This window comes from Lepisma saccharinum, chromosome 28, assembly GCF_977018435.1.
Source record: "Lepisma saccharinum chromosome 28, izLepSacc3.1, whole genome shotgun sequence".
NCBI lineage: Eukaryota > Metazoa > Arthropoda > Insecta > Zygentoma > Lepismatidae > Lepisma > Lepisma saccharinum.
The window spans coordinates 30,311,216-30,329,984 of NC_139256.1; the positions used below are offsets into that span (position 1 = coordinate 30,311,216).

Genomic DNA, 18,769 nt, shown 5'->3' on the forward strand with positions numbered 1-18,769 from the left:
ATGTAGAAATATCAATTATGAGCTCTAAGCTAAATTTGACGCTACAATCGCTTGAACAACTCTTGCGTCTCGCTGCCAGACATTCTACGTTCCTGTTTGCTCCAGGTCGCTTCTGCATTTCATTATCATTGTTTTTACCTCTGTTTCATTCTCATCGTCGTTATAAACCTACGTAATTTCTACTGTTTACAGTAGACAGAATCTACTGTTATCAATTGTAGTACTCTACTGTGTCTCTCGGAAATCTACTCAAAATCAATGATTTCCTACTGAACACTTCAGTAGGCCTAATGTGTAATTACAGTTGAGGAACTACAAGTGAAATATTCTCTTCAGTACTACATGTAATATTTCATGTAGTGTGTTTGAATTTGAATTTGAATTCAAAATTTTGGGTGCGTCAGCACTTAGGCTATTTTGCACCTGTCACATTATACGGGGGTCCAGCCCCTTACCAGAACTAAAATAACATAACTGTAACGTCGTGTTGTAATTAAAATATTAAAATATTCTGAATTCGGTTAAAAGCTGAGGCTGTAAAGAGGCACTCAGCACCCACAAGGACCAAACACAGGACAACACAGAAAATTATACTGGCCATGGGGACAGTCGCCAGAACCTTGTTCGTCTGCAAACTGAAGTCCCGGGTGTACTACGTGGAAGCAACAATAGGGTGTACATACTTCGTGGAAGGTCATCCCTTACACCCTTGTAGTGTGTTTAGCTCAGCATGTTAGCTGTAAATATAACTTTTTATTCCTCCTCACTAACAATTTGTTTTTATATCTATTTAAAATTTAAACCAACCTCACTTCCAAGTAGTACAACCTGAACTGCATTTTGCAGACTAACGAGGCTCTGGTGACTGGACCTACTGTTAGTATAATCTTTGTAGGACTGTGTGTGTGTTGTCCTTGTTTGTGCTGACTGTCTGTCGCTTTACAGGCTCAGCTTTTAACTCAGGTAAGGATATTTTAGTTTTCAGACACGCTTTTATTTTTGTCATGATAAGGGGCTGGATCCCGTATAGCGTGACGGGTGTAAAATACCCTAAGTTTTCAGGCACACAATTTGTAATTCAAATTTAAAAAATCTTAACATAGATGTTTCAAAACACCTATTGATCTACTGAAAACAGTCGACAAAAGTTGCATTGGAGTTAGTAGAAAAGAGTCATGAAATAATACCCTAAGAAGTCAACCATTATGAATTAATGTTACATACTTTTTTTTTATTTTACTTTCCAAAACCTAGGAGCTCGAAATAATACATGGCATGCGATTTAGTAGACAGTCTGCTTTTCTGTGATTGATTCGTCGTGCCCAGTCGGGGATTACTACTGTTCAAGGTAAAAGGGGAAGGGGAAGAAATCCACCACCAGTACCATGATGTATGAAGTAACATGTTCACAGGCATTCAATACAACTGATAAGGGTTCACCTGACCTTGGAAGTGTGGGAAACACGTTTCACGCTGGTTTCCAGAATGCTGTGGCTAAATCTGGAACTAACGGTGGAATAAGAAATAGTTTGTAACATTTAACAATGATATTTCGTATTTACAAAATATGAGATATGTAGACTTTGATTTATTTATTATAGTAGACGGTAGAGAATTACTTACCACGAAAGTCAAGTTCTAAATTGCAGACATCAAAATGTACTCCAGGTTGTAAAATACATTTGTGATAGACAGCAGATAGGTTAATACGGTTTACAAGATTGCTAACGACTCTTAAGACAAACGTTCAACGAAGGTTATTGAGTGATAAAATGGGAAATTGTTAAAAATAGCGGCCTAGTTGAGTGAAGATCGAAGGTTCGAATCTCTTATAGAACCGGCTATTTTTTGACACTAATTTTTGGTGCGTAATATATTTAATGTATTGTCGACATTTATAAGAAACAAAATATGAAAACTCTCCTCCTCCGTAACGGTGCGGTTTAAGACACTGTGCTTTGGACTCCGACTGCAGCGGAACGGCATAGATTCGAGTCGTCCTGGGTTCTCGGCCTGTTATCTGTATAGAACCGGTGGCAACCCACCATCGTGAGGAAATTGGGGAGCTACGAGCGACTGGTGTAACCTGGTTTCAGATATCTTCTATAACGGCTGACGATTCAACGTGCTGACCAACGTCACCTCGTTGCCAGTTGAAGATAACTCTAGGTAGGATTGTGGAAGGGAGACTGACAGTCGGGAGATAGCCCATGGCCATTCGAGGTTTTAAAATATGAAAACTATTCCTTCCGTAAATCTAATTTCTCGTCATTGTCACGTGAGATTTCTTTTCAGTATGACTCCTGCAATACTAATTAGTTCCTAAGTGAGATAATGAGATGGACAGAGAGATATTAAATTATGAGTTCACTGTTTAAAAAATAATCATTAACAAATTTTTATATTCACACACATCTTTACAAATTCCTGAGCACGTCTCTACAAATGAACCAATCTAGTGCACACTAGAGCCTTGGCTTATCGATACCTATAGGGTATCCTACAATTACAGTCAAACCACAACCTCAATTCTCGAAGCTGTAGCCTCTCCATGTAAAACGATTGCGTCGTAACTATAGTAGATTTTGCTTAAATGTTTTGTGACATTCATACCACCTTTATTTCATTTCTACAAAGGAGCGTTTGGGTGTGTTGTTTATCAAGAGGCGGGTGGGGATTATATTTCTAATGCATATTGAACGAATTGGTCTTAACTCATAATCATGCCGTAAGAAGGAACGAACTCGTGGGGTAGTGGTTATCGCACTGGGTTGTCACTCTAATGGTCGTAGGTTCAAATCCTCACGGTGGCAAAAACTTTTCGTAAGCTTTATTCGTTCCCATTGTTACTATTTGAATTAGTCTTCTTTGAAACTAACAACGAAAGATTATAAAATTAACTCTCTCTCTTTCAAAATGGTAATATGAGGACAGGTTTCTTATTACAAGAATTGGACATTTTAGTGGTCTCAACGCATCTAAAATCCAAAATACTAGATCGACGTTATTTTCTACTGAATTCTAAATCCACGTTATACACAGATAGGCTAATGGGGCCTGGGCCTAAAGTTTAAAGTGAGATACGAACCACTATGTGTCTCCACTTGTTATCCTGCACTGAACGTAAAACAAACAGCTCCCCGTCCCCATTTTTAAAACAAATTTACATTAAATATGTTATTTATAAGATAATCATCATTGATTTGATTGTTTTTATTACTGAACGTCAAATAAAACATTTACCACAATCACCTCTTCGTCCCATCTCTCCCAATATCTTTCTGTCCCTCTCTTTTCCCCCTTCCCCCCCCCACACACATGTATCAAAATAAATATTTTCTTAGGTTTGTATGTGTATAAATATAACATTAAATACCCCCCAAAAATACTATTTATGTGCTACTTTCCGTCACCCCTCTCCCACTCCCTCTCAACCCCTCATTATTATTGGCGTTCGCCAGACCAAGTGGTAATATATCAATGTCTTGTAATCAGTGTGTCCTTTTCCGAGTTCCAGTCAGGTCGCATAAAGTTTCAGATTCCAATTTAAATGTATCCCGAGTCGTGATTAGCCTATGTGTGCAAAAAGTGATGTTAAAACGAACTCTTGACCTCAATAATAGAAGTTGTGTATTTTCTTTCAGCTGTGGTTCCCTCTTTTCGCGAGAAGTAACGAATTAACCTAATCATTAACTCAACAAATAAAAATGCATCTCTAAATTAATTAATGAAAACTGTTATTACACCCAAACCACTATTTTATCGTAAATGTAAATGAAATGTCATCTCACGTAGTGAAAACAATGTGAAAATTGTTCTAATGAGTGATACATGATTGTCAAACACATACATGAATACATTATATTAAGCTCGTGAACTATAATTGGGACAATTTAATACTAATTTGAAACGATTAAAGGCAATTAAAACGACAAAGTAAACTTTTGCGCAATCTTTCTGCCGATTCGCATTATTGAAACAATATTTAACCAATGGGGACGTTATCTCATATTTGGAAATGCTGCATTGGTTGAACTTCCTGTGGACAAGACCGTGAGTCACGCCTCCTGCTCCTCAGAATCGAACTTCACTCTGATTGCAGGATCGTATATTTCACAACACTTCCTTGTTTCAGAGCTACCAACATAATTTCGTAAGACGTTGGACTTAGAAAAAATCCATGCGACAGATTTTTTTGAACATGACTGTACAACGTTAACTTAGAAGAAAACTTAATCATAATTCACCATATCGATGCTAAACTTGTACGCATATTTTTTGCAGATACAGTAAAACTTCTCAATAACGGACAGACCTGGGGGAACTTTAATTAGTGTTATTAAGAAGTGTCCGCTATTGAGAAAAAAGTGTAGGATGTTACACAATAGGATAAGCATATTAAAGTATGTACTTTAGGAACATAATGTTTTCCCCCTCTACATTGCAGGATCAAAATATACTGTACTACACACGGTGAATATGAATTTACTAAAGTATCCCTACATATATTGCAAATTGACTTCAACTTCTTCCTTTAAAGTCAGTCGTTTGCGTTTCGGCGACATCGTAGCAGAAGTGACACACTTCTCAAGATAATCACAAAGAATATTGTCTTCTGTCTGCACTTTTAAAAAGAAATACGTTCGGTGTATCATGAAACAATGCGCGCTAGTTCGAAAATGGAAATACTGGTCATTGTTGTGTCGAATTCCAAGAATTGCTACTGTTTTCTTTCAGGCTGTCCGTTATTAAGAAGTTTTATTTGCGTTGGGGAGGTAGTTTTCAGTGTCCGCGTCCGTTATTGAGAAGTAATATTGCCATTAAACCTCATGTACTATTTCTGCCGGGGAATTTAAAAATGTCCTTAATTTAGAGGTGTTCTCTATTCAAAGGTGTCCGTTAGGAGACGTTTTACTGTATATCTATTTTACAGCTTACCGGTGCGTCGCTGTTCACTTGACAGCTCCGAAATAATTATTTTGTATCGATTATTATAAAATAGTGTATTTTGACCAGTTTATGGCCTTAGTTACGCCAGCAGCTCAGTCAGCGAATTCATGGGTTTTAAGTTTGAAACCTACATTTGTCATGTGGGGTTTACTGTGTGTGTTTCTTCATTAATTCACAATTCATCTACATCCCAGCGATTAACCTATTCTCTCTCCGTCTCTCATATTTCTTCATTTCTTACCCCAGCTGTTTTTGTAGTTCAGAATCAATGTAAAGAAAATTGTAAGCTTAATTGTAACCCTACTTTAATAATAATAATAATAATAATAATAATAATAATAATAATAATAATAATAATTCTTTTCTTTCCTTTTCCCTCGTTTCACTTCTTCCTTTCTTCTTTTCTCGTCTTTCTATTCTTTTCCTTTCTTCCTTCCTTTATTTATGATATTTCTTCTTTCCTTCCTCCTTTTATTTCTTATCTTACTCACTTTATCTCTTCTTCCTTCTTTTTTAATTCTTTTTCTTTTTCCTTCCTTTCGCTTATCTTTTTTCCTTCCTTTCGCTTATCTTTCTCTCCTTCTCTCTTCACCCTTCCTTTATTTATTTCTTCTCTCTTCCTTTCTACTTTTCTTTCTTTCTCTTTATCTCCTTTTCTGTTCTTCCTTCCTTTATTTCCTTTCTTTCTTCCCTCATTTCTCCATTTATTTTATTCTCTTTCTTTTCTAATCTCTTCTTCCTTCCTATCTTTTCTATCTATATTTTTTTTCTCCTTTCATTTATTTTTCTTTCGCTTCTTCTTTCCTCGTTATTTCCTTTCCTTTCTTCGTTGCTTTCTTCTCTTTTCTTTCTTTCTCTCTCTCTCTCTCTCTCTCTCTCTCTCTCTCTCTCTCTCTCTCTCTTTGTTTCGGAACAAATATTAACTTGTATGTATGTATGTATTAATGGTACTTGTATGTCCATTTCCGATTGTTCTATCTCATCATAGAAAGAGAACTTAGACATTTACAAAGTTTGCCTGCTTAAGAATAAGTGCTCTTGAAACTGAAGTTCGACTTTGGTCACTAATGTTTGAGAATGGCAACACTGCTAACTTAAACAAATTACCAAGAGCATTGCATTGCATGCGGCATTGTTACATTGTCGCCACCATATTGGACATAAAGGAAGATGTATCTCTATGGTATCATCAGAACGATCAACATTAGTGTCATATTATTTGTCGGGTTTCAAAATAGACATAGAAAAATTGCTGCCAAGGATGATCATATCCATATGTTACACAACATTTTTCTCACACATTTAAAAGAAAACCCTTCAAATTCAAGGTCATGGTACACGTGTTTATCACCCCTTTCGGAATTACATAATATGGACATGACAAAGGTTTAATATATGTATTTCCTCTATGGTAAATTCTGCGTAGAAACAAAATGAAGTGATCAGAAATTAACATCAGAATTGAAAATTTGTTTTTATTCATAGATCAAGCGCCCAGTGCAATCACTCACTAGGATTTATTGATGTACGTAACATCGGCACAAGGTTGTTAAAGGTCCAGGAATTTTAAATAAATTCCATTCCGGTCCAGGAGAGAAAATCAGCAAGCGTAGGGGTCTGGACAGTAAAGAACCTTCTTATCTGTAAAGTATTTCAAAGTCCAAGGACCTTCTTTCCGGATGAATTTCAATACGGTTCAGGAATACGTTTTTCCAGATGAATTTAAGAACGGTTCAGAAACCTTCTTTCCGGATCGGTTTAAATAGTATCCAAGTTTCGTATTGAAATGAAACCATACACAACTTGGACCGAATTTAAATTGAAAAAATGTTTCGGTCCTGTTACGGTACCCATTAGAACCCATTAGAATTTGTGTTTTTCCTGGATCATAACAATCCCAGAGTTGTTTAAGGTCCAGGTATTGCGAAATAATTCAGATCCCGATCGAGAGAGAAATTCAGCAAGTGTAGGCCTAAATGACTTCTACACTGTAAAGAACCTTTTTTTCTGTTTAAAGTATTTCGATTCGGTCCAGGAACGTTTTTTTCCATATGAATTTAAATGCGGTCCAGGAACCTTTTTTCAGGCTCAATTTAAATACAGTCCAGGAACATTTTTTTCAATTAAACAATACGCAACGTGGCGGAACCCAATAGAAACCATTTTTTATATTTGTTTCTTATTCAATTTCTGAATTACTGATAGTGGACACGGACTGACTGATGTGCCTTGTGCATGAAGTAATAGCTGATACGCGAATCATATCTTATTTGGAAGGAATTCTAGATTCCAGATTCCAAACCTTCTTCAATTGCTATGCTTTAAGGTGAATTCCCACAATCTGCAGCATAACAGTGGATTATTATTACTGCATAAGAAGCATAGAAACAATAAAAAAGGTAAAGTGCTCCCCTGTGCTTAGCACCACGCCATGAAGGCTTATAGGGGGTGTGGGGGTAACGTCCCACACTTTCTTGATCCGGTCGTGAGTGGGCGTGATGTGATCAGCATCACGCCCCTGACCGCCTTTACCCCCAGGGTTTCCCCCAGGTACCCATGTTATTCGACGCTGGGTGGGCGCCGGGGCCGCTTCCATCGTTAGAAATGGTGCAGCAACTTAGTTCCATTCCTTCACGGATTCAGTTAACTGAAGAGAAAGAAGACTTCCCCCTTCTCAATGAAGTGTTGCCCAGTGCTCCCTTAGTGTTTTGTCCACCAAATCTATTGCCATTTCCAGAAGATGGATCGTGGTGATCGTCGGATACTTAGAAGCAAAGTTCGCACCGAACTCTCCGAGACATCGGCAGCCGTTGAGCGACGTTTCAGGTTACCAATGTTTGGAGTGATCTTCATTTTCTTATAAGCACCTTAAATTCAAATAGAGAAAGTTAAATATTGAACAATTGTTTTATTACCAACCATTTTTAATAAAAAATAAATGAAACTATGATTTGCTCGAAGGTTTCAATAAAAGTTAATTGTTATGTGCATACATTTGCAGTCCTCCTCCGTGCCCGTGCAGTCTGAGGCGCTGTGCTTTGGATTTGAATTTATTGCTTGATGGAATTGTTGTTTTAAGTCAACTTTGTGCACAGAAAGGCTAATTGGGACTGGACGTAGAGTTTATAGTAGGATCCGTACTACTATGTGCCTCCACCGAATATCGAACCCCTTGATTAGAAGGCGACGACGCTACCACTGCGCCATCGAGGAGGCGCTGCGGGACGACATGGGTTCAAGTCCGCCTGTGTTCAGTCTCTGGGTTCTCGGCCTGTCTATAGGATTGGCAACCCACCATCGTGAGGAAATTAAGGAGCTACGAGTGAGTAGCGTAACCTGGTCTCAGAAATCTCCTACAACGGTTGGGGGTTAGACGTGCTGATCTACCGGTTGTACGAAATATTTAATCACATGTGCTTTGAAAGTAATAAATTCCTCTCGAAATACATGCGAACATGTATTACTCCATATATATTCACTTTGGTAAATTCTGTTAGAGGAGTGTTGTGAGCTCGCCAAAACCGGTTTTGTAAATTGCTTGGTATTTCAAGCGCGCCAGGTCGGGGAGACTGTTCATTGTAGACACCACTTGGCTCGTACCCAGTGGCAGCATCCTACATCTCTAGAGGGGAAATCTTCTCCGCTGTCTGAGAATACAGATGATTCCCACTGTACCAAAGCGATTGTCTCAGGGCGAATACCAAACTGAACACACCAGTTTTGTAATTTACCATAAATAACGAGTGCACATTGGAATTGAAAAGGATCAATAATTTAGAAACTTTTACTAGCCTCCCATAATTCTTGATTTTAACCTTCAACATCAACAACTCGTATTATGCTTATTAAAATGTTGAGTAACCACTCCACCACAGGAGTCCGCATTATCTATAAACTTCTGTATATTATATTTAGGTTAGAATTAGGCTAGAAAAACCTCAGTTCGATTATGATTCAAACAATTTTATTCAGATTGATCCAATTGTAAACAACAACTAACACTTCATAATTAATTTTGAACAGGTAAAGCGTCATAAATTTAGACTCTTCCGGATTTATGTGATCTGTAAAATAGAAACTTTTGTTAACTTTGCCTATTTTCATAAAATCAACTATAAATATCACATTAACTGTAACTAACATTGGTACCAATTTAGCAGACACAGGTTAACTTTTTCATTATATCAGCTGTAGGATCATGTCAAACGCACTAAGGTTAGCAGTAATTTCAAATATTTTCTGACAGTTAATAAGTAAGGGAAGAAAATGTACCGTATTACAATCAACCATATAATTTCTTAAGAGATAATATGATGCCATTACTTTATACGACAGGCAGTACATAGACAACATCCATATCAAAATGGACAATGCTTTTGACTTAAAATGGCTACTTTCGCTTTCGATTATTAGTTTCCGATTGTAGTTTATGCAAGCAACGGCGGTGGCAGAAAGTTCTGAACAGGTGAACAGCACAATATGTGTAGTGTGTGTGTGTGTTGGAGAATAAGTATACATTATGGCCTGCAGCCACAAAAGGCTGTCCCTCATTCTCCCCGCCTTTTTCCCATCTCTCTTTTGTTCCCTGAAGCCAATTGGCAGCGCCATTGCAGTCACGTGGGGCTGCTGAGCTCCCAGCAGCCATCACGGCAACGTCTGTTGTTTTCGTGTTTTGCTGTTTGAAGAATAGATTATGAATGAATACAACACTATATTTCTAGCGAAACATGAGGACTGCGTACATTAGAAGCAAACTTGCTATCATTTTTTATTATGGATTCTTTACAGAGTCAGCCGAAGATTGGTGTGTGCATGTAGATATTAACTGGGAGTGTCAACCAGAAGAATAACAACATTTGATGCAAGCAGAGGAAGGGTGAATTCTTCGAAGGGGCCATAAAATAGTCTCCCTACACTCTGTCCCAGATATCTGTGGAGAAGGCGAACGAAAACAAGTCTCTGCGCAAGTAGTGACGCGAGACGGCTGCACCAATGAACACGTGAGAGGAACAGGATTGCGTGGAGGGGGAAGCGTGTACTGCTTCGTTCTGCCCACTCGATCCCTCCCTTCTTCCTCTGCCGCTATGCGCTGCCCTGCTCCAGAGATAACTGAGACAGGGTACAGGTCGCTGAAATCTCCCCATCAGTTTAATGAAATCAATAATGCGGATTAAAAATATTCTCTCTTTTATATGTGTTTATACATATATTGAAGTTTGTGCGTATACCAATCTTTCCACTGTAAATATCAGCTCACAATTACATGAAAAAAATTAATCACATTTGGCATGAAAATTGATATTACCTTTATTCTGGTTTTGGGTTTTCCTGTGAAAAAAGAAAAACAATTGAAATATTATAACCATATATATTTTTCGTTAACAGACAAAAATTGACATATGTAGGTACAGATTGAGTCTGAAGTGATGAAATGTAGAGTAATAGATGCTTGCCCATGTTTTGAACCCGAATACAACGTGTTCGTAAGTAGGTGGATAAAAATCATTATTTTTATTTAAAAAATCATTTTTGATGATTTTTTTTGTTTAAATCAGATTGTTTGGATTTAAATCGATTTTTTTTATTCTTTTTAAAAGACATGCTTGAAATTGCTTTTGTCATTTTTGACACCACACATATAAGATACTTTCTATATATAGAAAAGATTTTTCTAGTAAACAGCCCAGTAATATATTTTAACAGTTTGATTAAAGCAAAGTAATAAATTATATGCAAATATACATTTTTCTTTTTTTGATACTGTATATAAGAACCTACTATGGAATTGTTTGTTGAGTGTGTTAATGAAACTTTAATACATAATTTCAGTAACTTTTCTTCCAGTGCAAATAAAACATTCTGGAAGTATTCTGTAATTGTAACTTACAATATGTAACACCTAATTTCTAAACCATGGAAAATTATCCACTTTCTCGGAGGGAGTAGCTAGTCTCCAGTACTCTTCATTATTTTAGCCTTGTACATGCACGGGCTATATGCAAACAAAACAAATATTTGTACATATGCACATCGTAATTACAATGTACTGTCTGTTGAATAAAATCTTGGCAATTATGTCATAGACTGCTAAAATAAAGACGTTGTACAGAAATATGTACATAAGATATATTTAAACTCTGAATGTAACACACGGTCATGCTAGTTTATTACATCCACAACTACTTTGTACGTCTTACGTTTATAACTTTAAGGCCAGTTTGTTAGATCTTTCAGCATTTAAATATTTAGTTGTTAAAGAGGTTCGAATGTCATTCCGAAACGCTAGGAAATAAAATAAGGGCAAACTGCACATAATTGGAAAGTACTATACTGAGTATGAAATGCAAAGTTGGCCTTGTATTTTCTGCTTATTTCCAGTTATTTAACGGCAAATTTACATTTCCATTGTTAATGTATGTTTTCCACTTACATAGTAATGTCAATCTTCTGTCGAGATTTGGAAAAAGAAAAACGTTTTTCACAGATTCCTTTGTTGCCATTTGCGCCCATGCTATGTAGCTTGATGTTTAGGCTGGCGAGACAGCGTTGCCAAATTTAAGGATTCCGGCCTTGAATAAAGCTGGCCGTGGACAAACACGTATTGAAATGAGATTTTTTTACTTTCCACAAACACACACAGACATATTTAGTTCTAGGAAGTGATGAATGTGTTTTCACATTTTATGATAGAAAAATTGTAATCAAGCTTCTAGTACGGAATTACACTGTATAGCAAAGTTATGATTATTGTCAAAATACATTTATAGCTAAGTGATTGATACCCTGTGAGTGGGAAAGCACAAAAATGACTTAATAAATCATCTACATCTTTACACCTTTGTTTTATTGTTTTATGTGTGATTGTGATTACGTTGGCAGTATATACATATATCTATATATCTTAATTTAACACTTCAACACTGTGCGCTATAGGCTGTAAAGTAATAGTAGTAGTTGTACCAAAATGAGGAGGAGGAACTTACGGCACTAATATTAATATTTTTGAAAAGAAGAAAGAATATTGAAAAGTACTTACGATTCCACACTTGCTAGATATACATTCCATTAAGGCATGAGATCCACCGCAATCAACAGCTGAAATTATTTTTAGAAAATCAAAAATTGCATTTATAATTTATGTACATTAACGTAACATATATCTTTTGTTACAAAGACGTATTATGTGTGGAAAGTGGACATTGGGACATATATCGGCAGCATTATATTACAACGAACAAAAATGTTCCATAAATCCTTTCTCAGGCCCAGATAGTAAAATAATACAATAATGTTTAGCACAAATACATTAATCGGGACTGGATATACTAAACACTTACCATCGGAAATCGAATTCGGAACTTATTGCTTACAAGACAACAACGTCAGATAATACCCATGTTTCTGACAGTTTCGTCTGACGAATGAATATGTCTTTCAGTACGGTGTCGTGAAAGTTCCGCTCAGCCAAATATCCGCTCACACTTCCAAGAACCATTAATGACCCTCCCCCACCCTAAAAAAATCAAATATTCATGTATTATATTTATTTAATATTTGATTCCCATTACACGTTTTCCAGGCTGTGGACTGGCTAAATGATTGAAATATCTTTCAACTATTTAGGCGTATTTAAAATCTGTTTATAAAAACTTCGTTATTATTTCCTTGCTAGAAAGCTTTGTCATGTCATCGGTTTATCGAGTTTACTGCAGCTTTTGTAAGAATGATATCGCTCCGAGACACGATCTAATGTTGCCTGTTTCTTCGTACCTCTTTACTGTGTTCTCAATTCTTGCATCCAGCTTTTGGTATCCAGTTTTCCTTCTCTTTCCCTCAAAATTTAACTGTGATCTCATGTACACGAAGCCTGAATTTTTCGCTTCTTTCTTCAGGCAAAGAACTACGTCTCTGATTCTGGAATTTAGTCGTCCAAGTAGGTTGTTTAGGCGATTATGCAATCCTTCAACAGCATTCGTAGTTCGGTGTCGTCTCTTGTACTCGTAGTACGTTCAAACTTCGACAGGAATTTCTTGATTTTCCAGCCATCTCTCAACAAAATAATTAAAAAATCTCCGATAACTATGCGTCGACGGGAGTCTCTGACAGGATCTGTAACCAACCATCTATTATGTCTTCAGGTTTCAGGAATAAATACACTAGTGTCTAAAATTAAAGCAACAAACAGAAATCCTTTGCTCGTGTGATTTATTTTTTAATATAAATTCGCCAAGTTTAACCTGTTGCTATCGTGATTTTTTTTGTTCATAAATCCTAGCACATTAAGGTTAGTTTATTTTCTATCTTAAATCAGTTCTCTATGACATAAATATTACTATCACCTGATCGTATTATGTGGTCAAACGGACACACGGAAAAGAATTTCCGTTTGTTGCTTTAATTTTGGACATTAGTATAGAATAAATAGTTTGTGGCGAAGTGGTGAATTGCTCTCAACGGTGAGTCATACTCAGGTGCGCTTCTTTCCTCCAGGAAACTGTGTACAAATTTCGCAACATTCCATTTCAGCGAAATTTTCACTGAGCGCAATTTTCATACAATCGTTAATACAAATGAAAAATACTTCTATTTAAAATAAAATCTCCTGATGCTATCATCTTCCAAAGGTTTCTGGGTTCATTTCCTGTTGGAGATCATTATAGTAAAGTGGTTCGGATTCCATTTTTAAGGTCCACTCCGTATTAGTTCATCTGAGCACAAATGTTTCTTGTCCAAGAATATGCACCTCATGTTTCTGGTGTTCAACGGGAACTTCGTGCATCGCTTGGATCTGTGCATGGACAAAATCGCAAATGTTGGTAAAGGTTAAGAATTGAAATGCCATGTCGATGTGTTTCGTACCACCCGTGGTGCATATATTGAACATTTATAGGAGAGGACAATATATTTGAATTCTTATTTTGTCCAGTTAAGACCAGTAGCACGCATGTAATATATCTTGTAACCAAAGAACATTGTGAAACATCCTGTGTACATGCTTTTGTTTAAAGATAAGGTCTTATAATGTAATCCATATCTTATTTTTTATAAAGAAAACTAACAAACATTAATCTGTTAAAATGTGCAAGTTAACTATCAACGTCACATAACCATATTTATTTGTACAAGAAATAAATTGAAGTCATTTTACCATTCGAATGAAACAGATTTGTTATAATTAGTTTATTTAGTGCAATTAAGATAATATCAAGATTCATGGATATGGTGTGCATTTAAACACTGCAAGCAATGCTTACAATGCAAATAAGAACAATATTATATGTCACACAATCCTACAGTACGATCTGACATAGCTCATTCTCTAAATATTCATTTTTCTAATATCTACAGAACAGCGGGGCACGTTAATCCACGCAATTCACACATAAATATACTAAGAGAAGACCCGAATTCAGTTTATAAAATAATTAATTTCTCGTGAATTATCATTTGTATGTCGTCTAATAAAACAAATATTTTGTTTACTAAAAAATATTTTTCTTTATTAAAAATAAACATTTTCTCTGTGCATGATTGACTAGTAGTCCAGACAGCTCCATTTTAAAGCTGGGAGAAGTGGAATTCATTGAGTGCAAGATCAGGACTATATGGGGAGTTTCAAACTGAACAAGTCCAGAAGGGCTGCTGTTGTTGCCGCTGCGAGAAGTGAGCGCACCTGGCCTCTTCTTCAAATGGGCCTTTCTATATTATCACTTATCGCTATCATTCCCTACAAGTTATATTAAGCACTATTTTCAACTGGCTCAAAAAAAAATTCCCGCGAACACTACATGCCATGCTTGTGTGCTGTAACAGTAAAGAAACCTACTGTTACAAGTGTTATTAACCTACAAGACAGTTTAACTTACGTTTGAATAGTTCCTTGCATTCTTTAATGGCAGCTTTAAACTGTTCCCTCTTTCCTTGCTTTTCAGCCAAACCGCCAAGAAGCTTATCGAATGCTTCTTCATCACATTCTCCATTTTTAAACTGAAAGAAAAGATCCAATAGATATGAAATAAGCTTTACAAATTCACTGATTGATTTCTACACGTACATATTGCCACACCCTTGTATTCAAAGGGGTATGGGTTCCATTCTATATGATGGAACACTGCACAGTGATTGGCTTTCTACTTTAAACTGTAAATGCAGTAATGATTAACCTAACTCCACAAAACTTATTTTCACATTCTAATATTTTCGACTCTATTTGCATTAGTAGTCATTGAAAACATTAAGCAAGAACAGCAAGAAAGTGGGCACTAAAATAATAAATAAGCACTAAAGGAGAAAAGTAGTAAATTTGACATAAAAGAGAAGGAGGTGCATAGCGAGGGGTAGGCTAAGGGGTGAAGCCCAGGGCGCCATGCACTATTTTTACAAAAATACATCAAAGTCAGAATATGCGACAGAGAAATTTAGTTATCTTTTCCAAACAGAGTTGAATAATTTCAAATTACAACTTTTTCTACAGACACACACACACACAAACAGAGGAGAAAAACTAGTGGGAGAGACAGAAATAGAGAAAGAATAGTAGAAAGAAGTATCGTCAAACGGGGAATCTTCATACAGATTTTGGCATATTCTAATGTGCCCTGCAAAATCCGTGGCGAATGACAACATGAAGATTATACGCGAGGAACACTTTGCCCTTTATAAATGTACTGAAGGAATACCAAAGAAATTCCAAAATATTAGGGGGGGGGGCAAATATATCAGCATTTTTGTGACGAAGTTCACTTCGTCATCTCTGCTTACGTTCCTAGCAGGTCAAAATTATCCCCATGAAGAGATAAGATCGTCACGCTTCCACGACCGTTTTCCCTTTGTGATCAGTCGTAAAACCTCCTGCACCTGATCGGAGATACAGTTCTGATATTTCCGACCGCCAACTACATTTTTATATGTCCTTGGTATTGTTCACAAGAAAATGCTGCAAACAGCGTCAAAGCACAATGCACTTGCACACAACACACTTCCTCCCTTATGTCCGCTCCACAACTGCATGCGTGTGGCTTCACACTCCCTTTGTTCCACCAGCATGTGACTCCTACCAACATCTATCAGTCTCATGACGAAGTTACCCTCAAAGACGAAGTTACTCCGTTTGACGGTATAAAATATGAATTAAGTGAATAGAAGGTGAAAATAATCAAGACAAAGGAAATATTTCCTTCAACCAAAAAGAATTTTCTGGGTACGCTACTGTACCTGTGAATGCTTATTTCTGTAATAAATCATTTATACATGTATTTTCAACCGTAAACTATTACTTTTCAATACCCGACTCTCACTCTATATTGAAAATATTTGAGTCTCTTACGATAAAATCCGTGGACTTGTTTATTACAGGTGGTTTTGTTGTCTTTTAAATCCAAATAAATATACATTGTAAGTAAACACATGCACATGTTCCTTAAATTGAGAAGTTAAGAGACCAAAAGATCGATCATAATGTACGTTTACTATGGTAAAATTATCTGTTAATACTATACAAGTTAAACAACATGAAACTCAGTCCTTGAAGAGTAAGATTTAGAATGAAAAGATACATACAACTCCAGCAACTTCCATCATACACTTGCTGAAGCACTGTAAGAGAGAACACACAACATTAGCCATCAACATACCAATACTAACTAACTAACTATCTAGCCTTCTTAAACCAGAAGGTTCATGGCTGCAGAAACACAGGCTTTCCATCTATCCCTATCCTGAGCAAGATCTATATACTCTTTCCATCCCTACCGATTTCCTTTAGGTCCATCTCAACGTTATCCCTTCATTTTTGTCTTGGCCTTCCTACAGGTCTCTTACCATCAGGTTTCCCAACAAGAATCCTCTAAACTTTTCTTCCCTCTCTCATTCGTGCCACATGGCCTGCCCATTCATTTCTTCATTTAATCATTCTAATAATATCTGGACATGAATACAAATTATGTAGTTCTAAATGATGTGACCTTTTCCACTCACCTGTCTCCTCATCCCTTTTAGGTCCAAATATTTTCCTGAGAATTTTATTTTCAAATACTCTCAATTTATGTTCCTCTTTCAATGTAAGGGACCAAGTTTCACACCAATATAATACGAGTACTTACTGTTTTGTATATTTTAACTTTTAGTTTCTTAGATATTAAACGAGAAGACAAAAGTTTATGAAGAGAGAAGTAACATGCATTTCCTGAATTAAGCCTACTTTTTATTTCCTCTTTAATATAATTTTCATTTGTTAATATTACTTCTAAGTATTTGAATTTGGAAACTGGTTCAAACGAGTTGTTATCAATAATTAGACTTTCGTTTTTACCTAACACTTGGTTTCGGGCTGTAAGCATATGTTTAGTTTTCTCTTTGTTAACTTCCAAACCTATCTCTTTAGAAGTTTTGAAAAATATTTTAGCATTATTCTTAATTGTATTTCTATCATCCCCTAATAAGTCTACATCATCTGCATATGCTAACAAACTAAGTCACACCATTTAAGTTTAGTCCTTCTTTAGTTGCTTTTACCTTCCTAACAGCATATTCTAAGGCAAAATTAGAGAGCAATGGAGATAATGCATTTGCTTGTTTTAACCCATCATGAATTGTAAATTTGTTAGACACATTAATACCAACACGAATTTTACTTTCTGTTTCACTGGTGCATATTTTTATCATACTAACAAGCTTCTTATGTATTCCAAACTCTACTAATATACAGTGCTCAAAAATAGTTTTGCATTTTATGATTGCATGCGGTTTGAGTCGCGATATCCCCAAAGGTATACAATGTTCATTATGTGAGCAATGCCCGAGACAGAAACCGACATACTGCCCCAAGTGAGTTCGATATTCAGCAGATAGAGGGCAGTAGTTGCCACATGATCCCTGAGCAGATTTGAAAGCAGCCCGATGGGAGGCATAGTCCGTGTCTTATCCACACTTGTTAGTTGGAAACTGCACAGAGAGCGGGTGGAAAACGAAGGGCAACATGCTTCAAGCAACCATTTCTGCTACGGGCCGCATTCGAATTGTAACTCTGATGCAAGAGGGATATCGCCAAGTGGACGTCGCTCTCCGTGTTGGAGTGAGCCAAAGTGATGTCTCGAGTGTGGAAAATGTTCAGGGAGACCCAATCAGTTGCTGATCGACCAAGGACAGGGCGACCACGCAAAGCAACACGCAGCGAAGATCGGTACGTGGTGATTTCGGCACGTCGTAGACCCACTGCAACTGCTACCAGTTTGTGCCAGGATCTGCGGAAGGCCTCAGGAGCGAATGTTTCCAATCAGACAGTGCGGAATCGACTTCATGAGGAAGTATTGACGTTAGGAAGACCCATGCCCAAGGTTCCCCTGAAACCACTCCATAAGAGAGACCGTGAAGGTGAGCAACAATGCACAGCGAATGGAGTCAGGAATAGTGGGAGCACACGCTCTTTACAGACGAGGTCACCATCAGTTTGCACCCGTTAAGCAAAAGCATAAGGGTTTGGAGACGATCAGAGGAGAGATTGAACGTCACCAGGAACGTCACCAGCAGCAAGGGGAGCTCCATCATTTTTGGGTCGGAATCATGTTTGGTCGACGTACGCCCCTAATTCCCCTCCAGGGTCACATGACTGGTCTGATGTACAGAAACGCTATTCTCGAACCCGTGGTAGCAGGTTTCTCTACAACTCTGGGGGATGGCTTTACGCTGGTGGATGATAACGCTAGACCACATCGAGCCAGAGTGGTTCAAGAGTTCCTTGACATGCATGTCATTCGTCGCATGGTGTGGCCGGCGTATTCTCCAGATATGAACTGTGTGGAACATGCATTGGGACACCTGA

The 18,769-nt window shown here is 37.1% G+C and overlaps 1 protein-coding gene across 1 annotated transcript in view; it reads right to left on the bottom strand.

Annotated features, from left to right (window-relative positions):
- Window positions 1-8,903: 8,903 nt before the first annotated feature.
- The window catches only part of LOC145981102 (general odorant-binding protein 56h-like), a 32,733-nt gene continuing 22,867 nt past the window's right edge, over window positions 8,904-18,769 (bottom strand). Inside the window, exons 4-8 of the mRNA XM_083114240.1 lie at window positions 16,510-16,545; window positions 14,817-14,937; window positions 11,987-12,045; window positions 10,256-10,278; window positions 8,904-9,014 (exon numbers count right to left, since the gene is read on the bottom strand). Coding sequence (XP_082970366.1) covers window positions 10,258-10,278; window positions 11,987-12,045; window positions 14,817-14,937; window positions 16,510-16,545 — 237 coding nt within the window. The 3' untranslated portion in view covers window positions 8,904-9,014; window positions 10,256-10,257. The remainder of the gene's footprint in view (window positions 9,015-10,255; window positions 10,279-11,986; window positions 12,046-14,816; window positions 14,938-16,509; window positions 16,546-18,769) is intronic.